Source organism: Camelus dromedarius, chromosome 1 (assembly GCF_036321535.1).
Source record: "Camelus dromedarius isolate mCamDro1 chromosome 1, mCamDro1.pat, whole genome shotgun sequence".
Taxonomy (NCBI): Eukaryota; Metazoa; Chordata; class Mammalia; order Artiodactyla; family Camelidae; genus Camelus; species Camelus dromedarius.
In genome coordinates this window covers 42,170,317-42,195,661 of record NC_087436.1, presented here as the reverse complement: position 1 = coordinate 42,195,661, position 25,345 = coordinate 42,170,317, and the positions used below count along the sequence as shown (strand labels likewise).

Here is a 25,345-nt window from a genome sequence, read left to right as displayed (position 1 = left end):
TATTCCATTGTCTGGATGTACCACAGTTTATTTACCCCTTACTTACTAAAGCACATGTTGGTTGCTTCCAAATTTGGGAATGATGATTAAGCTGCTGTAAATATCCATATGCAGGTTTTTGGGTAGATATAAGTTTTCAGCTCTTTGGGGTAAGTACCAAGGAGGAGTACAGTTGTTGAATCGTATAGTCAGAATATTTTCAGTTGTATAAGAAACTGCCGTACTTTCTTGCAAAGTGGCTGTACCATTTTGCATTCTCTCCAGCAATGAATGAGAGTTGCTGTTGTTCCACATCCTTGTCGGTACTTGGTATTGTCAGTGTCCGGATTTTGGCCATTCTGACAGATGTGTAGTGGTGTCTCATTGTTGCCATTTGTAATTCCCTGATGACATTTGATATGGGGAATCTTTTCATATGCTTATTTGCCATCTGTATATCTTCTTTAGTGAGATTTCTGTTCAAATCTTTGACCTTTTTTTAAATTAGGTTGTTCATTTTATTGTCCTTTATCCATCTTTTGCATTTTCTCCAAAACTGTAGCTTGTCTTCTTATTCTCTTAAAATTATTTTTCATAGAGCAGGAGATTTTAATTTTAATGAAGTCCAACTTATCGATTCTTTCTTTCTTGGATCATGGCTTTGTTGTTGTATCCCAAAATTCATCAATATACCCAAGGTCATCAAGGTCTTCAGGCCCTATGTTATCTTCTACAAGTTTTGTATTTTTGTGCTTTACATTTAGGTTTGTGATCCATTTTGAATTAATTTTTGTGAATGGTGTAAGGTCTGTGTCTAGATGCATTTTTTTTTCATGTGGATGTCCAGCTGTTCTAGCACCATTTGTTGAAGAGACTGTCTTTGCTCCATTCTGTTGTCTTTGCTCCTTTGTCAAAGAGCAGTTTGTGGGTCTATTTCTGGGCTGTCTGTTCTGTCACATTGACCCACTGGTCTACTCTTTTGCCAGTACCATACTGTCTTGATTACTATAGCTTGACAGTAAGCCTTGAAGTCAGGAAGCATCAGTTCTCCAGTTTTGTTCCCCTCCTTAATATTATGTTGGCTATTTTGGGTCTTCTGCCTCTTCATATAAACTTCAGAATCAGTTTGTTGAAATCTACAAGATAAGTTGCTGGAATTTTGATGGAATTGCATTGAATCTATAGATCAAGTTGGGAAGAACTAACATCTTGACCGTATTGTCTTCCTTTCCATGAACATGCAGTATCTCCCTATTTATCTAGTTCTTTGATTTCTTTAATCAGAGTTGTATACTTTTTCTCATACAGATCTTGTACATATTTTGTTAAATTTATAACTAAATGTTTCATATTTGGAGATGCTAATTTAAATAATATTGTGTTGTTCACTTCAAATTTCACTTGTTCATTGCTGTATATGGAAAGGTGATTGACTTTTGTCTATTAACTTTGTGTCCTGAAACCTTGACATAATCATTATTAGTTCCAGGAGTTTTCTTGTTGTTTCTTTTGGATTTTCTAATCAACATATCGTCTGTGAACAAAGACAGTTCTATTTCTTCCTTCCCAGTCTGTGTATTTTTTATTTCCTTTTCTTATTGCATGGCATTCCCATACAATGTTAAAAAGGAGGGGACATCCTTGCCTTTTTCCTGATCTTAGTTGGAAAGCTTCTAGTTTCTCACAATTAAATATGATGTTAGCTGTATGGTTTTTGTAGATATTCTTTATCAAGTTGAGAAGGTATTTCTCTAATTTACTAACAGTTTTTATCATGAACGGGTGTTAGATTTTGTCAAATGCTTTTACTGCATATATTGATATGGTCATGTGATTTTTTTCTATTTTAGCCTGTTAATGTGATAAATTACGTTGTTTTATTTTTGAATGCTGAACCAGCCTTGCGTGCCTGAGATTCTATTAGATTTTTTAGAGCCTAAAACAGTCGCAACTAAGCTTGAAGGAAATATGGGGTCTAAATTTCTCCATTACCTATTTGTCTTCTCATCTTCATTTACAATTTGACAGAAAAAGGGAAAATTTGTAGTCAGTATTTTTCCATCCATCTGTGTACTGAAAGATATTACAACATGACTGATAATATAAAAAGTGAATTTGAAATGTTACAAGGTGAAATTTAATAGGTTTTAAGTGTGGAAATTTCTATTAAAGGGAAAGAAATAAGCATCAATAAGAGGAGGAAATGGGCCCATTATGTCTTGTAAGGTAGTAGATAGGGGAGTTCCCACTAACAGTCTTCTCTTGTTAAAATTGTTAACATGGCCCCCATGTATTTAATAGAATTGTGAGGTCAGATGCACTAATGGCTGGTGGAAAGATTATGAGCTTTTTCAACTTACATTAACCTTGGTGGAATTTTTTTTTAAGCCATTTATATTTTTGAGATATTGGAACTTTGAGCCTGCAGTGTTTTTCATCTATATAAAGGGGAAACTATCTACCTTATGGTGATAGTTTGCTGTTTAAATAGGATAGTAGAGTAGGTAAAGCACATATTTAATGCCGTGCCCAGCTGTATACTAGGCATACAGTGACCGATAGATATTAGCTGATAGTAAGATGAACATACTGTTACATGTTTAGTTAGAATTTTATTGGTTTGTTCTTTTCAACATGAGATTCTTTAGCTAAACCTGTTCCTTTTACCAGCTTATTGGGCCATGAATATTTTGCTTCCTGAGCCCACTTCTCTATTTTCACTTGAACAAGCAGCTGTGTAATGAATCACCCAGTATGGACAGCTGAATAAACTGGCACTCAACAATTCAGTAAATAAGACGCCATTTTTTTCATTTCTCCTTTCTCTCTCATAGCTGTCTTACTGTGTAAACAACAGGATTTAAGTTTGCTGTTTGACTTTCTGTTGGTATAAGAGAAAAATGTATTTATTAAAAAAAAATGTTGTTTTAAAGTCCCATAAAAGGAGAACTCACAGGAAAAAATAAATATGATGGAATTGTCTAAAGACACATTTTCTTATTGCATTTAAAGAAATTCTCTTTAATGCAAAATATGGTGCTTTTCTTTTGTATTATTCTGTTGGCCTCTGAGATAAGATACGTGATATCTGATAAGCATCACTCTGATTAAAGTTAGAAACAGCTGCCCTTTTAAAGGATTATTTTTCTCCAAAATATGAAATCATTTTGGGTGGTTTTAAAAGAAAAACAAAAAACCTTTTTTGTTGTTCTTGTTATTCTCATGGTATTTTAAGTTTGTATAATTTTGGTTTAATGTCAAGGTAAAAACTGTGAAAGGGCAGGGCCCAGTACTTAAGATGCATGGTCACATTCTCTCTGCCTTTTTTGTTTAAACATTAAGTTATGAAAACAATTCTGGATGCAAGATGATGGCAGTGGCATCAAAAGCAGCTTCTAGGCCATTAGGCACTCACGTTCTGGAGGATGGAAAGAAATGCTGTAAACGTGAAGTTTAAATTTTAATAGTTACACAGTTGTTGGTGAATGATAAAGCATCCAGGTAAGGTAGGTGACGTGTAACTACAGTTGGGACAATTAGATGGGAAAATCCTTGGTGGCAGGGGGAGTCCTGAGCCATGGGGTAACAGGTGGAAGTGGTTACGTGTTTTGTGATATTCCATTTGGTACTCGTAAAAAGGCACTTGTGAGTCTTAGAAAAAATTTTCTAAGTGAGGTTTTCCTGAGTGAGGTTAATATTACTTGACTATTACTTAAGGAGCTTCTTCATGGCATTATTGTAGTGTAAGGTACTGTTTCACAAATAAATAAATCACTCAAACTTTATTTCCTACTGCTAGTGCTGAGCTGGGAATTTGGCAGATGCACAGGAGGTACTCAGTGAGTCTCTTAGATGCATGAATGCATTTGTAACTTTTATATTAGTTGCTTGGATGGAAACTAAGACTTTAAGCATAATATATGCAGTTATAGAACGGAAATCCCTTTGGTTAACTCGGGCATTCTTTTTAAATATTCTGTCGGAAGCTCTTGAAAGCCACAACACGTCAAAAAAGAAATACATATTTCTTAAACTCCTTCAATGCATCTTTCTTTCTGGTTTCAACAAATACTGGCAGTTCTTCCTTGGACATGTTTTTTGTCCCTTTCCGTTCCTTTTTTTTTTCCACTCGCATTTTCTGCAAATTGAAATGACCTCATGTGTGAATAATTATAGAGCCCGCTAACCTGTTTCCCAGGCTTCACCCTTCAGTCACTTCTTCCCTGAACCTGATCCTCTCTAAAATCAATGACTAATTAATCTTCAAGCAAGACAGCACTGTTATTTCTCTCTTGACAATTCTGTGTGGGTCCCATACATAAACGATCAAGTTCAAAAGCCTGAAACTTGCAGTCAGGCCTACCTGCTTCCTTGTCTTTCTCATTTTATTCCTCACGAGTCACACACAGCTAATCTGGTCCCCAATGTCACCACCACTCCATCTGAGGACCCTTAGGGCTATTCCTGGACCCTTAGGTACCGTTATAAGAATGTCATGATCTCTGTTAGCACATTGTAATGAATCGCAATGACTTATTTACTCATCTTTCTTTCACTGGACTGTGAGTTTCTTGAGGTAGACATCGTGTTTCATCATTTTTTCACCCCTGGAGTTAGAATATTGTAGGCCTTCCATAAATATACACCGAATGAATGAGTTAATGCAACTTATAATTTGTGGTCTGTGCATTTTAAAATCTTTCTTTTCCTAAGATGTCCTATCCTTACTTAATGCCTATTAAAATTGCATATCTCTTTCTTTATTTTGTTCAGCTAGAGCTTGGCAAGTATTACTAAGAAAGGAGAGAATGTAGATACTACTAGGCAACTATCAGTCTCTCCTACAATCTTGTACCTTCGTTTATTTTATTATAAAAAAAGGATATTAACATTATATATGGATAAAGATGACCATTCTAGGATAATGCATTCATTTTATGGTTTTATGGTGTGTATTCCCTCTTACACCTGGCTGTTCTCACTTTGAGAAGTACAGCTTTACATGTGACTCTAAAATCAGTAAACACCGCTTTAAAGTGTTATGTGAACTGTTAATTAAAAGCAGCAATGTTTTGGACCACTGGGTTTTTTGTTTTGTTTTGTTTTTTGACTACATTGGATCGGAATGCAGTGATTTTTCCCAAGCTCAGCTGGAGATTCTGCATTTACCCTGAGGACCTGATGTGTAGGGATCACTGGTTCCTCTCTTCCCAGATGCTAAATTCTTTGCTGTGATTCCAACTGTGTGGTCACATTTACTGACTTTGGAGTTGCATTATTTCACAATGACTAGCAATTGGCCATCCTTGGAACCCTTTTTCTTACCACCTTATCTGCATGTTCTCCTGGAGTAGATTACAGTATTACAAATAGCATGTTTGGGTAATTTTCCCACATTCACATTTCTCTTATGCATGAGGTGTTTTTTTAAGAATCATATGCTTTGACGCAAGCTGTGTACAGCTACTGCATACAAATATATTTAAGTTAATTTGTCCATTTTTTCCTTTAAATTGATGTATGTCCATTCTTATGTTTTTATGAAACACTTAGTCCAATATTGTGACTATGATTTCTAATTTCATTAGAAGACTTTCCTTCTGGGTGTTGATTTTGACTTTTGGTTGTTGATTTTTCATCTACTTTGAGGGTTATTCAGTTTGTCAGAATCAACTGTCAGGTAACAGGAATCTAAGATGAGCTCATAAACTCAGGGTTTCCTTTTTGTTTTTTTAACCTTTGAGCCCACTGGCACCTACTCTTTAACTGACCTTGTTCATTTCTTGCTTTTCCATAGAAAGGATTTTTTTTTTCTCCTGTAGATATTCAAGTTCTCTTTCTATTCAGCAACATCTTTCTTACTGCCTTTTTTCCATTGAACATGTCCTTCCCTTTGCCCCAAAAGTCCTTTTCCACTCCACTATTTTCTGTCTCTAATATCATAAACTTTCCTACCTGAAACTCACCTCTTCAGAAACTCCTTACTTGATCAATCCTGGAGAAATCTGATCTCTGCTTGACTCAGTATTTCTTCTGTACTTTTGTTCTCTGTTTGCCCAGTCTTAGACTTTTATTTTCAGAAGTTGGTGAGATATTTGAGATCTTTGCCAGCAAACTCCTTGGAGCTGTTAACTCGGGGAAGAGTTGTTTATCCATTTTCCCAATTCTTCGTTCTAGTGGGTGATCATCATGCAGATTTTCCTTTGGAACCACGTAGTGAAATAAACCATGTGTATCAAGAAAATATGTGCAAGATTTGACTTAAAAAGATTTGGCAAGTCTTTATTCTTAACATTTTTCTTTAATTGAGAATACTTGAAGAATCCTCTTCTGAGAAGTATTACTTCAGCCTTTTTTCTTTAGCTGTGTTTCTCTTTTATAATATAAAAAGCCTCATGATGAAGCCCATCAGATAGCTGTATATTCAGTGAATGTTTACTGAATGTAAATGAATTATGGGCAGTATGCTGTTTTGGGTGCTTTGATATTCAAGGAATTTATAGTCTGCTAAAGGAGGTGACATACATACACAAATACTTTTATAACAAGTTCAAACATGGACACTACCATAAGAGAGATATAAAGTACTATCAAAGAAGAGAGATAAAGAATAAATTCTTAACCTTGGCAAGATCAGATTGATGTGGAAGGTGGCATTTGTTCTTACTTTGAAGAGCCTGTTGAATTTGGATAGATGGGAAGTACCATGATGCCAACGGATCAGAGTGAACCAAGTCCCCAGTGTGGGCAGAGATGGGATAGTCTAAGAGAATGTGGAATGTGATCCAGTGTGGTTCAGTATAAGAAGTGAGAAACAGATCAGCCTTGCTTTGTCAATGCAAATTTTAAGATTTTCTCATTGATAAAGTTAAGAAAAATTGAGAACTTGAGCCTTGAGTGGCAAGTCCTTGAAAAAGACTTTTTAGATACACTGGTTCAGATGGGACAGTAAACTTTTGAGAGGGCCCAGGCATTAGGATAAAAAGAAAAGTGGTGAGAAAGGACATTTTGGGTTGCTTGTTCAAAGATAGATGTCTACTGCAGGCTTCTCTGGGAGCATTGCGGTTATTCATATTAATGGAAGGAAGTCATGTTCATTGGTGAATTAGAAGAACAGATAAATCCAAAATTTAGTTCCACGGAGTTGACTTTAGAGTACGAATATCCTGAGGGAGTGCCCCTGTCCGAGCAGTACCTGGAGGGAGGCTGAGAGGCCTAACAGCCCCGCACAGCCTTCTGGTGGTCATCCTTCATTTGTAGAGCCTTCGCTGGGCCCTGCTAGGATTTTTGTCTCCCTTTGATCTTCCTGTTCTCTATCCAAGCAGAGAGTGAGACTTGCTTTGTGCATTGTCTTTATATGGGGTGGTACGTGGACGATTACACAGACTAGCAGGCCCTGTTGCCATGGTTCTGCATGTTTCTGCCCCAGGGAGAAATGCTTTCCCTGAGGTGACTCATGTGCTCATCCCGGGATCCAGGCACCATCGCCCGGACCTTTCTGGGTCATTGGCTTTGTCCCATGGGAGGAGTGGTACTTCCTGAATAGTTGTGGGAATAGATTATCTAAAGGGGGAGTGAGATGGAGGGGAGGGGTGGGTCAGTCCCTAGTTTTCTAGTCTGTATAGTCACCCACCCCACACCGAGAGCAAAAGTAAACCGAAGACTTCCTGCCTTCTTCCTGGCCATGGACACTCTTCATGCTCAGCATGGAAAGACACAAGAGTTAAGGAAAATATCCATGAGATCATAGGATATGATCTTACTGCATAATTTGGTCTTTGTCTGGCTTCATTCCTATTTCTTTAGGCATTTCTTTCTGGAGAAGCTTGAGGCTCGGGTGCACTCTGATGCTGTCATTGACCTGAAGGATCTAATTGAATGATTTACCCTGAAGGTGCTATGAACCAGACTGATGTTAGTCAATATTTGCATTTCCTGTTCTTCTCTTTACAGGTTTATAATCTCAAAACTCTGAACATCAGTATAGTAACATCAGAAAGAGAGATTTTCTTTGATTTATGAAGGGATTCTTTAGTTGCCAAAGAATTTTTTTTTTTTTTGGCTTTTAATATAATTGAACTATCAGTGTGTTTCCAGTTGTTTTGGGAACTGTTAGCATACAACTTTTAATTGCTTGTCATCACATTTTGCCATTGGAAATTCAACTCTGAAATCAAGAGCAAACTGGCTTACAATGTACAGAAATTTAATGTAAATGAGTATTTTGGGAGTATATTTCCAGAGTGTCCATTTCCCCAGCGTGGAGGGAGGAAATGGGGCAAAGGCAGGATTCCTGTGAAGCTGATGGTGAAGCCCATGCATCTGACCTGGAGGTTCTGGGCAGGGACCCACGTCTTGCTCTTTTGTATTCCTGGCACCTATTGCCTGGAGCATTGAAAGGGACCAATGACAGTTTAACTGTATTGAATTACTGATGACATGAATATGCCTGCAGATTAATTAAGGGCACTGCACTCAGTCCCCGTTGCTAATATCAATACACATCAAAAGGGTGCGTGGCTATAAGAATTGTTTGGGGAAAATACCAGGTAAATATGACATTTGTCTCTACTGAAGTATTGATGTGGATCATAGGTCCATGGCTCCGAATTAGGTTCTTTTTTATTACTGGACCTCAACTTTATTCATTATTTTGTTTTCTTAGAAGAAATCATTGAGATGGGTTAGAAGTCACAACGTAGGTATTCAGTGATGGTTAGTTACTCCCTGTTCCCCCAGTCTCTTCTGTGAAAAAGGAAAGTTCTGGGCTAGGGATTTCATGCGGCTCTCTTAGCTCTGTTTTAAAATCCATCTGTGACTCTTGAGAAAGTAAGCACATGAAGATCTTTTGAGACATTCCAGTTCCTCGAGCTGTAAGAACACCCATAGTGACATTTAAACAGCCAGTCATTTGCTCATAGAATCCGTAGGTGAGTGATTCAGGCAGGGCTCAGCAGGAATGGCTTTCCAGTGCTTCCTGTTGTCTGAGGCCTCAGCTGGACAACTTGAGAGCTAGAAGCTGGAATCATCTGCAGGTTCATTGAGTCCAGTATTTGACTATTGATATTGGCTGGTGGCTGAGACCTTAATTGCAGCCATTAGAAAACCGATTTGTGGTCCCCCCATATGGTGTGGATCTGCTCGTAGCAGGGTGATCGGGCACAAGGGTGCATGTTCCGAGAGAAAGTAGGTGGCATCGGTATCCTTTTTTTAATGGCCTAGCATTTACGGGCACATGTCATTACTTCCACTAAATTCTATTGATCAGGAAAGTCACAAGCCTGCCGAGGTTCAAAGGCTGTGTACACAGCCCCACATGATGGGAAGTAGGAAGGTTCTGAAAGCACGTGCGAGAGTGACATTATTGCTTGAATTATTGCTGGGAAAACACAGTCTACTGCACAATGTACGTCCTATGTCTTTTGCTGTGATTTTCACATATGATTAATAATTTATATCTTCCTAGGTTGTTTTTACTAGATAGACTACTTACCAATTCCCTGTATCTAGTTTTTTAAAAAATAATTTGCCCTTAAATGTGTTAATCAGATGCTGAAATTGATGGAGGAAAGTTTAAATTTAAAAATAAAAATGAATAGATTATCTACAATCTTTTATTTATAGTTCCCAGTGAGACAACAACAAGTTTGTTAATATTGTGGAGAGCAAAGAGTTAGGATTTATAATGAAATGCTATCATAAAAGGAATAAAATGATTACATCCTTCTCTTGCAAAGGTAAATAAAGACTAATCAGCTTCTAGGTAATTTTGTCCAGTTTCTTTCTGCTATATGCCATTTCACTTTGCTTTTTAATTTTAGTCCAATGTCTTAATTCAGACATAGAGCAAAACATACTTGTCAGTGAACTACCATGTCCATTTCTTTATAGTTCTAAGTTATATTATGTGATAGGACAGGGAGTTATAGAGACATTTTTAGCAGGAATTTCTCAGCTGAAAATAATGAGTTCTAAGAAATATAAAAATTTATGTGGTCTTCCTTTCTCAAACGTCCTTATTTTGTTTCACATAGTCTTCTTTTAGGCCAGGTGCTAGTTTTGCTGGTCAGGAAGTCACTGTCTTTTCTGCCTGAATGGTGCTGAATTCAATGGGTTATTAGACTCCAGCTGTAAACACCGCTGCTCCCACCTGCTCAGTTTGCAGGTGGTCTGCAGAGCCCAGCCTGGGACTCCATGGAATTAAAGCCATCAGATGAAAGAGGACTAGTGGAATCACAGTCATGGTCATTGAGCGACTTTGATTTGCTTTGGGGTCCTCCCTGAAGGAACGGGATGGAGCATAGGGCCCAACTGACCTTTTGGGGGCTCCCCTGGGCTCAAACTGCAGGCAGGTCCCTTCTGTTTTCTGCATCCCTGCTCACTGAACTAGCGGACCACGTTCTAAGTAGTGCTCTGAGCAGAAGTGTAACTCATTTACTCTGTTAGGGATTTTAGACCCAGAATCTCTTTTTCTTACTTCTCCTTAAGAATTGCAGGAATTTCTTCACCACGTTCCCTTTGGGAGAAAGATGCAATAAAGAGACCACTGGTCTCCTAGTGTCCCTGACACTCATGTGTTTCCCCTCGATGTAACTGAGGGTTCTACAAAGATGTATGCACAGCCCAGTTTCCCTCCCAAGTTTCCTATTTCCCACTGCTTTCTAGATAGATCCACTTGGATATTACATAGAAATCTAAAATTCATTACATTCAAATATAAACTCTTCTTCCCCTCTCAGACCTGCATCTCCATATATGTTTCTTCTCTTGGTTAACTGTAAAAGTATTCCAACCCAGAAACCTGGAAGTCATGCTAGACCCCATCCTCTCCCAACCACTCACTAAGTCTTTGGTTCTGAGAAACACCCACCTGCACCCACTGCTTCCTCTTCTCGGCAGCGCTGCCTTGGGTCAGACCCTCAGCTCCGTCCTGCCCCGTCTCCTCACTCTACTCTCCCATCTTCTGTAAAACGTCCTACGGTAGTCTTTTCCTGCATGAATCTCACTTTATTACAGCCATTTCACTCATCTGCCTTCACCCCAGACATGGATTTTGCCTTGTTCATTGTGTCTTTGTGACCCAACATTGTGATTATCCCAAAGAAAGCTTCATTTTGCTTTTCCTAGAAGGAAGAAGGCGGGCAGGTATATTTTCTCCAAACAGGGCATGTTGTTCAACTTAAAAAATGCCCAGCATTCTCTTTGTTAGCTCAAATTTCTAGGGAAAAGACAGTGTTATTTATCTAAGGAACTGAATGAAAAAAAGCAATGTATTTATTGTTTATCTTTTTTAAGGATGTGGATTACTATTAGCTTTCTTGATTTATTAAAAGAAAAAGTTGTGAAAACCTACTATGACTCAGCACTGAAGAAGAGAGAAAGTCTTGTGCATAAACTCACACACTACGAGTGATGTGATATGCACCCTGAGAGAGATAACAGAGTCAGAATCCTTTGTCGGGACTGCGATAAACAACTGTGTTGTGAGGAGAAAATGCCAGGTACCACAGGCTGTATTTGAGGAATGAAGAGGGGATGCTTGTAGAAACCTGATGGGAGGTAAGGGTAGAAAGTTAGATTATGCGCACGTTGTTAAGAACGTAAACTCTCTGAGGGCAGGAATTTTTGTTCACAAATGTAATGTATTCTTTGATATGTCTCAAGTGCCTGGAAGAATGCCAGGGATGGTACACAGCAGGTGCTCAGTAGTGTTTGCTCAATTAATGAGTAGACCCTGAAGCCCACCTGACATGCTGGAATACTGTTCGATTAACTAGTATTTGATAGCAATGGCCTTTTTTTTTTTTTTTTTTTTTTTTTCTCAGCAGAACTTTGAGCATTTAGTTGACAGCAGATTGTTTTGGAAAGAATGTCCCAGGATCGCAGATCTGTCTGCTGCAGTCACACGTGTGAAGAAAACACGTGCCTCCTCTTTCTGCATCTGTAGCCCTCCCCCGACACCCCCCTTCTCCTTGTCTGTTACAAATCAGCATGTTCACATCTCTCTCTCTCTCCCCAAGCCTCTGGATTCTTAATTTCCTTTTGTAACATGAGAAAGATTTAGATGTCATTTTTTGGACTTTTTTTTTTTTTCTTGTGAGATTTTCATCTTTTTACACCTAGTGGTTTCTTTTTGGAGTGCCCTCTGTACCTTGCCACGGTCATACCCTTGGGATATCCTGACTGTGTGTAGTTTCTTGAAGGTTTTAAGAGCTTTGAAAATTCAACTGTCTTCAAAGTCAAGTCGGGGTTTCAAATTTTGCTTACTTCTTTTCATTGTAAATGTAATGCCAAAAATTAAAAGCCTTATGAGAAAGAAAAAAGATACTGCAGAATCTCAGTGGAAATGAATACACCCTGCTAGGTACTTAGTTCTGAATGTTCACTGTGGTAGTGAAGACATCTTCTGAGATTTTTTTTTTTTTAAATAGAACCATCACCTTGACAATAACCACTCTATTGCTTCTTTGGGTTAGCTGTGGTTAACCCCTTTAGATAATCTTAGAAATAACTTGAAAATTCTGAAACACTGACAATTAGATTTGATATTGCACAGAAAACACTTTTTGTACTACTTCTCATTTGTGTGTTTGTTTTAACCAGCTTTATTCTGAAGAATCAAAAACATGGCAAAACGGAGTTATGTGTAATTGAGAGAAAATATCTTGGTGCAGAATGACTGTATTTTTTCTCCCCTTTTCTCACTGTGATATCATTTCCATCCATAATCTGCGTATTGCTTATCAGATTTCCTGCCCAGGGAAAAATAACAGCATACTTTTTATGTGACAAAGCACTTTTATATATTTGATTTCGTTTAATCTTCCCAGTGTCCCTGTGAAGTATTATCAGCCTTTTTAAAGATGGGAGAGCTGGGCCTCAGAGAGAACAGGCAGCTAGCTTGCTGAAGATTGCGTAGCAAATTATGGAACTGGGGTTTAAACCAAATCCTTTGCCAGTTAACTCAGTGAAAATAATGGTTGATATGTTTCCATTCTTAATGGTAACTTTCATATTTCCAGTGGTATTTTTTTGTTATCGTTTGTTTAATAAGTCATGGTTAACTCTCCTAGCAGTGGTCAAAGACCACGTTTGATGACTCCTGATGAAAATGTTCATGATTATCCTACCTAATGGGTCTTGCAGAATGAGTATTTCAATTCTGTGCAGCCCACCTGAACCCTTTCAAATGGGAAGAGAGTTGATGTTGATGTTCGGAATAAAAAAAAGATGTTGATGTTCGGAATAAAAAAAGAGGTACCCCCCACCACCACCAATCATCTCTGTGTAGGATTCTCTCACAGTCCAGGCATTCTTTGCCTCCAATGGTTGGCGCTGACAAAGGATGCAGTGTTATTGGTTTCTCAGCCGCACTGGCCCCCTCTCAAGGCTTCTATTTTGTGGGAAGAGAAAGGAGTAGATTTCATAGGCTGCCGTCAGGACAGATCTGGTGCTAACCTCTGCAGCCTGGTCTGTCCCCAGGCCTCGGAGCTGTTAAAGATTTCCCTCGGGGTCAGTCCAGATTCTGATGTCCTCAAAATGAAGCCTAGACAGGGTAGGGGTGGGCCTGCGCCACCCCAGCTCTTAATTAGATATTCTTTCTTTGGTTCTAGAGTGATTACCTTTTAAAAGTCTACTTTTGCATTTCTGAAATTGGGATGTGTTTTACATTGGCTACAATTAATAAGGTGTTTCTGTTTGTTTTGGGTAGGAAGCTAAGTGTATCAAAAAGGAGTCACCCAAGTCACCCAATGATTATCTTTTCTGAAAGTCTCAAGATCCTGCTTTCAACTCTCATTCTTTGAATATTTTTCCACTATCTTCCGTTTTCTCGACATTCGTCATGTCAAAACATTACCTAAAGTTATTGAACGTTTTATACCCTGGGAGTGTTTGTTCCCCCAATCTAACACTGGTACCCATTTTGGTTTCTGTTCCATCCCCATCTCCTGTCTCACAGAGTAGGGCGACTTCACCCCGCTCATTTTGAACGGTGCTACCTGGAGGGAAGTGGGGAGGGGGTTAGAAGAGATACTTTCTGTGGTGCTTTATTCTTCCCACAACCAAGCCAAGGTATTTGGTGTATAATTACTCTAGCAAAAGAAATTCGGCAGTACAAGAAAACATATCACGTGTACCGGGTCATGATCAAAAAAAAAAGGAAGTATGTTAATATGTAGCATTTGATTATGATAAATATATAATCCATATTTCTTTATTATGCTAACTTTTTCCACAAAGGGCTTAAGACGCTTTACTTACTTAACTCTACAAGAAGATAAAATGATTATTCTTATTGTGAGGTTGTCTTTTGAGAAGCTACATAGCAAAGTGTAGGTAAGTGTCTAAACTGGTTACTTTAATTGCACAGAAATGGAATTATTCATGGTCATATAGTGAGAGAAGCACCTGACTGTTGCTTCTTTCCTGCCTCATGTTTGACCCACTATGTGATGATTTTGCTGTTATTTACATTTTGGAAATGACAGATTCCTTCCCCTAGACAATGAGCAGGAAAAACCCTAGATACAAGCTCTGGATTGGGGCCTGAGTCTGGGAAGCTCTCTGCAGAGCCCAGACCTCCACGCTCTGCTCCTGCTGCGCCACCTAGTGGAGCCTTGTGTGCAGCGCTGGCCAATTAGGTATAAAATGCTGACTGCATTTCTGAGCTCATGGGGTAGGTGAAGTAACGTGTTTATTCTGTACATATATGCTCACATGTCCATAACATACGTGAGTGTACTAGAAGTGGTCCTGATAGTAAATGGCAGTTGATGTGTTAAAAAAAACAAAGTCCTTAAATGAATAGTTGTGATAAATCTAACACTGCAAATATTAAAATGTACTATAAAAGCACAATAAATAAAACTCTTTGACACAGGCACAGGAATGAACAGACAGACCAGTGGGACAGAGTAGAATTTAGGAATTACTGAGACAACAAATAAATGAGGACAAGATGAAATATTCAGTATTGTTGAGAAGGCTGACTGATTAAAAATAAAGATGGATCCCGGTCTCATTCTTTCCCCAAAAAAATTCCGGATGAGGAAAGGTTAAAAATTAAAGAAATGAAATTATATAAAATTACTAAAGGAAAGTATGGATATTTAAAAGATAGTCTAAAAGTGGGAAAAGTTTGCGAAATAAGACAATAAACCCAGGGACCACTTAGCAAAAAAAGAAGTTGACATAAAAATATGGAATACTTAAAGGTAAATACTACATTTAATTCTTAAGTTAAAATGAATTAAATGATAATATATTGACAGCATCTAATAGAGTGCTGTGTAGACCATGGAGAGAATAAGAGGTGAAAACAGTTTGAATTTGTATTTGATTAACCATATGAAGCGAAACATCTTTCCGTGTTTATCCCATTTGCTTTCCGTCTGTGAAGTGGATGTTTTCCCAAGTGGTTTGTGTTCTTCCCCTCATTATGTTGTTTTAGACATTAGTCCATTATTATATGTGTTACAAGTACTCATGCATTGATTTATCTTTCTTTGGTTTTAAATGTCTTTCATACTATAGATTTTGATTGTTCCCTGGTTGTATTGATCAGTCTTTTCTATTTATGACCTCTGGGCTCTGTGACTGGCTCCGGAAGGTCTTCCCCACCCAGATGCAATAATATTAATTTTGTGGGTTTTCTTTAAGTATTTCATATATTTTAATTCATTTAACTTTTTAATCTTTCTGTATTTTGTATTAGTGGAAGGACCTCTAACTCATTATTTTTTCCGAATTCATGGCTGGATGTCCTCCGTTCTCTGCTAATAAACCCTGACTTCCTACCTGCCAGGCAGTCTCTCTGTCACCTCATTGCTCTCTCTTCCCCTGGTACTGAAGACGTTCACTGTGATGGTTCTAGATTCTAAAGTACATTTTAGTATCTTGAAGGATAAGCCCTCTCTCTGTTCTTTTTCAAAATTTTCTTGGCCTTTCTTATATATTTTCTTTTCTAGATGAATTTTAGACTCAGCTTTTCAAGTTCTGTGACAAAGAACAATCCTTTTGGAATATAGGCTGAGGATGCATTGAACTTAATTTTGTAAAAAAATTAGCATCTTCTTAACATCGATGTTTCCTTCCCGGTGCATGTTACATCTCTTCGTGTGAACAGGTTTTCTTTTTTGTCCTTTGGCAAAATTTTCTTATTTTCTTTATGTGCATCTTATATATTTTGTTAGGTTTACTCTACTCTTAGATATGTGTGATTTTTGTTGATATTGTGAGGTGTTTTGTTCTGTTTTGCTATTTCAGGTCAATTTTTAAAAATTGATATTTGCCCCAAGGATGGGATATTCTAAAGTGCCTATATTTTTAGCTGTGGTAGGCTTCTAGAATTGGTTTTTGGTTTTCGTTTTTTACATTAATCACATTTATTATGAAGGACGTTTTCCTTTGTGAAGAGTTGTTATTAAATCAATTTATACTTTATAATTGATAAGGTCTTAAATTCCAGAAAATACTGCATACTTGTGTAGAGTTGAGATGCCCCTGGCGTCCCAGTCCTTTGGAGAGCTAGACACATTTTCTTGAAATTCCAGTTCCAAAGTCTTCACCCTGAGTTGAGCAAATTCTAGATCCCTTCAGCCTCTGGCTCTTGCATCTTCTCACACCAGCTGAAGGTCACTTTCGCAGCCAAACCCAAACCCAGCCCCTTCTGTGTTCCCACGAAACATCAGCCACACCAAACATTCTGTGACTTTAGGCTGCGGGTTGGAGTCTGCTGGGAGGTGGCCCATCCAGGACCAGCCAGGTGCCCCTCCCTCACTCCCTCTGCTCCAACCTCTCACTTCCTCTCTTCTGCCTTCAGCTCAGGACATAGCAGTAGGGGTATCACCTAGGGCCTCACTCTCCCCTCCAAGCCAAGTGGAATATGATCCAAGATGCTGAGTACTTTCCCTGAAGGGAACCATAATGAATAATCTTTTCTCTACTCCCTTCCATTTCAATAAAGACGTTATACTTGAATATATTTGTGTGATGGTTAATGACTACAGTAGGAAAAAAGCTGGACAGATAGGTTTATGGATTTCATTTTATATCATGCAAAACAAAGAACAAACAACTGGAGAAGATTTTATACTAGCTATGCATGAAGTCAGTTGAAGCCCAAAGACCTTTTAAGTCCCTGGGAAACAAAATTTAAATAATGTGTTATTCCCCTACAGCTTTGTATTTCTGAATGTAAACGTTTTGTAAATGGCATTGACCCTGAAAGTTTTATCTTTAGAGAATTGAATAGTAGGTGATAAGTTATTTGAAAACAAACCGTAGGGAGAAAATACCATATGTATTCAAATCATTCTACTCTGCAGCATTTATATCTGTGTTAAGTAGGTCTGGTCTGGCTTAAGACTATATAGGAAAGGGAAATTCTCAATCAGTTTGTTTTGTTTCTTTGAATCCACAGCTCACACTGTTAAATTTTCAGCACATGTGATATTCTTGGTAAATGTAGTAGAATATAAGTTAGAAGCTTTAATCCACAGTTGATGTATTCTCTATGTCTTTTCTATATTCATTAATAAATAGAGTTTCCTGGAAAAGTAAGTGTTTTGATAACAATAAATGATTATAACCTGTTTTACTCACTCAGTAGCCAGAAGGGTGCCCCTCCTTTCCGTCTTGGTCTTCTAACAACACTGTTCACTAATTCACTGGGGGCATAAAATGTGGTCCCCTTCTCCCTGCTAAGAATAAATGTGATAGAGCCAGTTAACGCAGATCTCATTAAGTGATAAAAGGAAAAGTAAAGGGGAAAGAAGCAAAGAAAAGAAAGGCAGAGAGAGGCCTAACGTTCCATGTTAAAAAATACTCAGCTCTGAGCTACGCGGTGAGGCCGTTGTGATGGTACTTCTTACTGAGCAGTTACCTCCCAGCTGCAAATCAGATTAAGCCAGAAAGTGGTGTGAAATTAAGACAGCGAGGGTGACAGTCATCGCAGTGACTTCTTCCTCCTGAACGAGAGAGCTGCAGGGTCTGAGACGTCACCCTGGCAGCTCACTCTGCGCCTTCTGAATACAAAGTGGGTCTGTCCCCTTTTTCGCGACTACATCATGGCATAGGTGTTGCCGACAGACAGCATGTTTGTTTTCCTTACGTGGAATTATGAGTTCTTCAAAGTGCTGTGGCTTTATTAATTTTCATATGGGAAACTGCAGCTCAGTGTCTCTGACAAAGACTTATTCAAAGGGACAACTTACCGTAAAAACAAGCTCATGCCTGCAGAATAAAATAAAGCAAGGGTGGTATCCCTTCTAACAAACTGCTTTCACTTTCAGTAAAGTGCACCAGACTGGCAGAGATGTGTTAACGTGTCTTCCTGTGAAACGAATAATTCCTGCAGTTTGAGGGTGGTCTCTGCTTAACATCAGACCTGCTGTGGCCCTGCGTCTGTCCGCCGTAGGTGGATGTGTTTGAGGACTTAGCGTTTTCCCACACAGAGAGGGAAAGCGATTGCTTAGGGACTTCCAGAACCCTGGATGCCTGACTGTAGAGCATGTATGATTTCTATTCTGTGAGAGTTGAAGAAATAATTAGAGAAATAGTGAAACTTGTTAGGCCTCTGGATCTTTGGAACTATTAGCTACTTTCTTCTCTTCCTCAGTCGTATAATACAGTATGCTCTTCAGAGATGAAAATTATCAAGCTTAGACTAAGATAAAATGAGCCTCTCCTAAAATAAAAATCTCCCTGGGTGGGTGTGTCGGGGGGGTGGTAGTTAATTATTTTGTCATCTGTCCAGTCTACATCTTTTACTTATATCCTCATACAGATTTATCTCTGACCATGTTTTAAAACATCAGTTTCAGTTTTTTTCTTATGTCTGAGATATCAGGCCATTAGCTACTGATTTTTTGTTGTTGTCGTTATTTACTGTGCTTGCCAAATTAACTATCTGCCCATCCTTATTTTAGTTAGCATTGTCAGATGAAATATTTTAAAGGACAGCATTTATTTAAAGGAAAATAGTATGTCTTCTTCACTTTCCGATTGTTTAAGAAAATTATCTGAAAGCTTTTTAAAAACTGGGCTGTTGATAACACTGATTATGAACTATATGATCCTTTTGTAAAAGTAACTGCTGCATTTTGATTTATAGGATCTCCAAAGGTGGGTAAATGGTGCTAATGAACATGGCTTTGTCCTGGTATCTTTCGGAGCTGGTGTCAAGTATCTGTCAGACGATATCGCTAACAAACTGGCCGGAGCTCTGGGAAGATTGCCCCAAAAAGTGATTTGGAGGTAAGGCAATAATGTAGGTTGTTTCTTCTCTGTGGATTTTCAGTATCCTCTTGCTTAGCCCACAGGTCTGAGTAGTGCCCAGCACATTGTTGGTTCCTCAGCAAGATTAGTAGGATGCCCCTGACTTTTCACTTTGTTTCCTAGTGTATTGAAATCTAGGGACTTATTTATAATATTGTGTAATGATAAAGAGACGTCTAGCCCATAGCATAGAAAGCAGATACGATGCACAATGATTTATCCTTGTGACGGGTGCACTTTTATGTTACCCTCATTTACCCTTCTCTTATTAATTATCATTTTTAAAATGTGTAATTGCATGCCTTTCTACATACTCCTTCAAATGAGTCAGTGTTGGAATGAGGTAGAAAATGATGGGTGAATGACTTAGTAGATAAAATATTTCGTGGAAACTTTTGGGCTTCCTTTTCGTTTATAAATGCTTTCGATTTCTTTTATCCAAGAGACCAGACCTTTAAAAACACAGTAACTTGCCAGTTAATGCCAACTGAAACAGACCCATGTGATTACCCCAGCTTCCTTTGGGAGGCCCTGCCAACATGTGTCTGTCTCTGGGATTTCTAACCCCATGTGTGAAAATCGGACCTGAACTCTTATTTAGCGTGTGTTTATTTAGTACCTGCCCCCACCACTGGGGGGAGCGCTTTACGGGTACAGCGGTGAACAACGTCGGCACCACCGTCTCAAACCACACAAGTAGGCTCTGAGTAATCCGGGTTTTCCTTTGTAACAGCTGTGTGAGGATTAGCTCCTGCTTCTCCCGGCTGAGCTCTGAAATGGATACATATTTTATTCCAACCTTTCAAGCCTTCTCCCTTTGGATTCCAGCCCTATTAGATTTCCTCCACTAGGGTTAGCCCAAAACCTGCTTTATTTAGGACAGTTTGTATCTGCTCATTTGAAACTCTTGCCATGTTCCCAGTTGTTAAGCACCTTTATGGTTTATCTTTCAAAGATCAAGGCAGGAAACAGCCTAATTAAGTCCTTTGCCCCCCAGAGCTATCTCTGGGGCCACGCTGGGGAAGGGTACTTGCTGCTTTCTTTCCATTTTCACACCTCCCCTCAGGCTCTCAGTGTCAAGGACCTGAGCTATTGACCACCCAGGGGTGGTCCTCCCTGGTCCTTCCGGTTTCACCTTCTGGGTTCTGGTGGAAAATGATTTTCTAGCATAGGTTTATTGAGTTGCTTTCCCTCCATGTCTGTGCATAGGTGAGAAGGGCTGAAGGAAAATAGGTCTCAATTTAAGCAAAGCATTTCTTATTTAGCCCTCAATGAATGAAAATTTGAAAAAGAAGCTTAAATTTTTATTGTTACTAAAGCATGGTTTCCTTCTTAAAGAATAGTGACAAAAGATCATGTAACATTTATTTTAAATCTAAAAATTTAACCAGAGAGCCCATACCAGGAGTAATGTTTGATTTTTGGAAGATTTCATTGTCTGCTATACATTTTCAGGTTTTCTGGAACGAAGCCCAAGAATCTAGGAAACAACACCAAGCTCATAGAGTGGTTACCGCAAAATGACCTACTTGGTAAGTCATGACATGTGGGTGCCTACTGGGCTTTTAGATTTTAATTGTGTGAATGTGAGTTTTACACTTGAGTGGCTTGTACAGTTTGTGTGTAGTTTATGATAGAGTCATTCTGTCATCTAGCATCTTAAGTCCTAGATTTCAGACCCACAAGTCAGATATTTAGTCATTGGAGAATAATTTTAAAGTATAATCATTTGGGCCTATAAATTAAAATTTTTACATAAGTCACAAATTACATTTTCTGAAAAATATGCTGAACAATATATAAATTAGTGGTGTGTAAAGTTATGCCTAGAGTTAGGCTGATCAGCTAAAAGTACTAAAATTAAAACAGTGAAAATTTAGATTTGTATTATAGTTTTATCACAGATGTATCTGAGAACCCAGGGAAATTTGAAGTTATTCATTTGTTTGAAACCACAGAGAAGCAGAAAGCCAAAGAAACAGTCAATTTGTTTTAACTTTATTTGGATTATCTGCCTCGATTTCCTCTTAAATCACTGGGCATTTTTTAATATTTTTTTCTTTTGATTTATTTACTTACTGGAGTTCTGATCCTCAACTCAAAATTAAAATACCAATTATGTGCATATCTTTTTTTGAATTATTTGAATCAAAATAATTCTCTTTAATAAGCACAGATAGTATTAAATTTCTAGGAAAACATAATGCCATATTGTCCTTTAAGATATTACTTATTAAGGAAATTATAAAAATATTATTGATTTTGGCAATCTTGACCATCATTTATTTGTTCAATAATTCTAATCTAACAGATTATGTAAAAGCAGCTTTAAATTATGTTCCTAAAAATAGACTCTTGAGAAGTATCTTTTAGAAGCTCAGTTGACCCCCTAAAAACCTGCAAGTTAAATTTGTAACTAAAAAACAGTAAGAAATTATATATATAAAATTCCTATTCATCTACTTTATTATAAATATTATTCTATAAATGGTAAAACTGAGAAAAAAATAAGACAATTTACCTTTTTTGGTAATTGTATTTTCTTCCTTTTTGTCTTTGCTATTATGACTTCAGATTCCATAGAAGGTAGGAAAGAAGCAGGTAAGAGATCTTGGCCATCAGCCATCTCAGGGCAGCCCTGGGACACAGCTGTCTGGGAACACTCAGCCTGGTCTCAAGGCTTTTCTTCCATGAGGCTCTACAGCAGGATGTAGCTACACCCAGAGGCCCTTCTCAAGTTCACTTCTCCTCTGGGTTCCTCAGACTCCCAGCTCTCTGCCTTTTCTGAGATTAGCATCCTTTTTAACTCTAGCCATGACCTTGGTGGGTCCTCTGTTGGTGTCTAGCTATGGTACAAGATTCCTCCAGGATGAGAGGCAGGAACCCAATCAGGGTCTTCCCCCCTCCACACACACACCTCCCCCTGCTCTCCACGCATCAGCTCTGCTTTATTTTTCATGGCTGGGCTTGGTGGCGGTAAGGTTTTGTTCAAAGGAAAAGGGTTCTGCTGCTGGAAAGAAAGCTTGAAATCCACCACGAGGGCAGATCCCTTCAGTGCGCTGAGTTAAGAAGCCACTTGTGGGTCAGGGCGGCGAGAGACACTGAGTGACCAGCCCGCTAGATGTCAGAGTGGGAGAGTCCTGGAGCCCCACCAAGACCCAGGGTCACACACACAGTTCCCGTTTCACTTGACGTGGGTTTATTTGAAATATTTGTGTTTTTGCAAGCTGTAGTTCCTTCCTGGCCATGGAAATACCCTTCCTGAGTGCAGTGTTTCTTTGTCTTACACCTCTTATGCAAGTCTTTCTGCTCACAAGGAGATCTGGACTTTTAAATACCTCATTAATATTGAGAAATTATCTCTTTTATCCCCATGACAACTGGATGTGATAGGATGTCCCATCTCTTATAACTGATTTTTATAACTGTCTGTCCCCACTTGCATGTATACCTAAAATGTAAAATTGGACCCTAAGATTGTGAAGCCCAGGTGTGACGTGACTTGAATGGTGTGAATGCTGAGTGCTATGTGTGTGTTCTCCTCGGATGAGCACGGAAACTCTTCACGGACATCTGGAATCCAGCCCCACATTTTTACATATTTTTTTACAAGGTGTGTTTGACTTTAACATAGATAAATGCTTGAGGAACCAGAATGTGGGTGTCTGTGTTTAATAGAATGTGGTTGCACCCTGGTATTTGTCGTTGTTTCTTGCTTTCATTGACATCTTATTGATTACTGTCCATTTGAATGCAGTGGACATTTTAAATCCCAGGTGATATTTGTGTTTTGAGAGAAGGTTGTAATATACTTCTTAAAGCTGTAAATGTTCAATACTTAAAAAAGGCTTTTAATTGATCCATACAAATCAGATAATTACGTATATAACAAGCATTGTAATTGGTATAGAGCAGGAATCAGTGAAATTATGCCTTTAAAAATCCTATATCTGAAATGCATGTTTATTATAATGTCAACATCTAAGAAATTTCTGGAACATCTCTTCCTAGAGTAATCTGCAATATTGTAAGTTGTTTTCTTCTTTAATGCTTCTTTAGGCCATTCAAATATTAAAGCCTTCCTGAGCCATGGTGGTTTGAATAGTATTTTTGAAACTATGTATCACGGTGTACCTGTAGTGGGAATCCCACTCTTCGGAGACCATTATGATACTATGACCCGGGTACAGGCAAAGGGCATGGGGATACTGCTGGAGTGGAAGACGGTGACTGAAGGAGAGCTGTACGAAGCACTAGTGCAAGTTATCAATAACCCCAGGTGAGGTTTCAACTCATATTAAAGCAGGTGAATCTGTCTACCACAGCATTTGTCAATAGCTGATTATTGCCAATAGGTTGTCAGTAAACCAATTGTAGAAATATCCTTTAGGTTCCTGTGTATAATGCCTTGTGCATGTTTCTGTCATTTGAAAAATTAAAAAAGCAATCATTTAGCCAGACTTTGAATGATATTCTACCAAGATTTACCAAAGGGAAGGAAGAAGCTACCATAGGGGCCCTACAGTGTGTCAAAATTTGTGTTTATCTCATTTTAATCCTCAGAAACTCTAGATCACCCTTTTCCTTTTTCGTATTGTAGAGATGAAGCATTTGAAGCTCAGAGAGCTTAAATAAGTTGCCCATGGTTGCACAGCTGTTGCAGTAGGAATTTGAGCCAGGACTGTCTGACTCCAAAGCCAGTGCTGTTTAACCACCTGGTGCTGGGTCTCCCTAACACAGGGTGTCCCTGAAACTCCGATTTATTCACTCAGGTGCATAACGAATTAGAATCTTTATTTTATTTTGTGTCTTAAATTCTTGATGTGTCTTGAGTTAACACCATTCACAACTGAGCCTCAAAGGGTAGAGAGTTGGCCTGCGTAGTTTTACAACAAAGCAGCAGTTTTCCCATTTTTATGTGACATTTAATTGATCTTACATTTCAAATGACGTTAAGGTCTGGAAGAGTGTGAGCTTTTCCTGTTGAGAACCGGATATAATCTATTATAACACTGGATTGAGAAACACTGCCAAGTCTAAGAAACAACCAACAATAAGAAAAATTCTTTCATGTAAAACGATGTAGTTTTTATACCAAAGGCTGGATGCGAGCACACTGCGGTTCATTATGCTGCCCTGGGTGGGCTCAGAGGCAGCCTTCATGAGTTGATGACCCCTTAAAGGATCCAGCATCTGGGTCACAACTCCTGGTGCCTGGGGCTGTGTGTCCTGTGATCTGAGGTGCCTGAGTTTGGGATCCTTTCATCTGTGTTTCTTAGCTTTTCTTTTAAAAGTCTAGTGTTTTTCAAATCATGATGTTCACATGGAAAATGATGTATCTCATACAGGCTTTCTTAGAAAGATTTGTAAAATGCCACCCTCAAGAAGAGTTTGTAGGGGGTAGTGGCAGAGCTGCTGAGATCGGGTCTGTCATACAGAAAAAGCAAAAGGCTGGATTATCAACACGAAATGAGTCTGGCTGTGTTCTCTGAGGCATAAGAGGGGCCAAATCAGAGACCAGGCTACAGTCTTGGGTCACACTGCAGTTAAACCCCAGCTCTGCAATCTTTAAGTATATCTAAGTGCTTGATTTCAAAATAGTTTTTATTTTGTGCAGTGAATAAGTTTATGTCCTTCCCCAAAGTATGCAGATGAGATAAATAAGAGACTTGCATATAACCCTTGAAAAGTTTAAATATTTAACTGAAGACTTTTGTAGGTTCAGGGTAGAAAGATGTCTTAGTCACTATAAAAATGACAATAATCTGTGTAGGGTGTTCTTTGCTAAAAGTAATTATATGTAAACTGAAGTCATTTATCTTTATTTGTTTCAAATATATGACAATGTTCCACATTTAACATGCAGTAATTATTGAAAAGGCTGATTTGATTCATTAAAATTGTATCCAGGCTATTGTAGTGCAAACGAAGTAACCAATATTGTTAAAAGATTATTACTTTTTTTTTTAACTTATAACTTAAAGCACATCTTCTTCCCTTACTTGTTGTTTGGATTTATCTAATAACAAGCTATTGCTTTTGTTCTTTAAAAGGAATTCTTTTGAATCTGGAGATTTTATTAAAGCAA

At 38.4% G+C, this 25,345-nt stretch overlaps 1 protein-coding gene across 5 annotated transcripts in view; it reads left to right on the top strand.

Moving 5' to 3' along the window:
* Nucleotides 1–25,345, top strand: part of UGT8 (UDP glycosyltransferase 8) — a 76,465-nt gene that overhangs the window by 42,050 nt on the left and 9,070 nt on the right. For all 5 annotated transcript variants that reach the window (XM_064478576.1, XM_064478552.1, XM_010981100.3 and 2 more), the window contains 3 exons: nucleotides 19,094–19,236; nucleotides 20,713–20,789; nucleotides 23,317–23,536. In XM_064478576.1, the coding sequence (XP_064334646.1) occupies nucleotides 19,094–19,236; nucleotides 20,713–20,789; nucleotides 23,317–23,536 (440 nt within the window). The remainder of the gene's footprint in view (nucleotides 1–19,093; nucleotides 19,237–20,712; nucleotides 20,790–23,316; nucleotides 23,537–25,345) is intronic.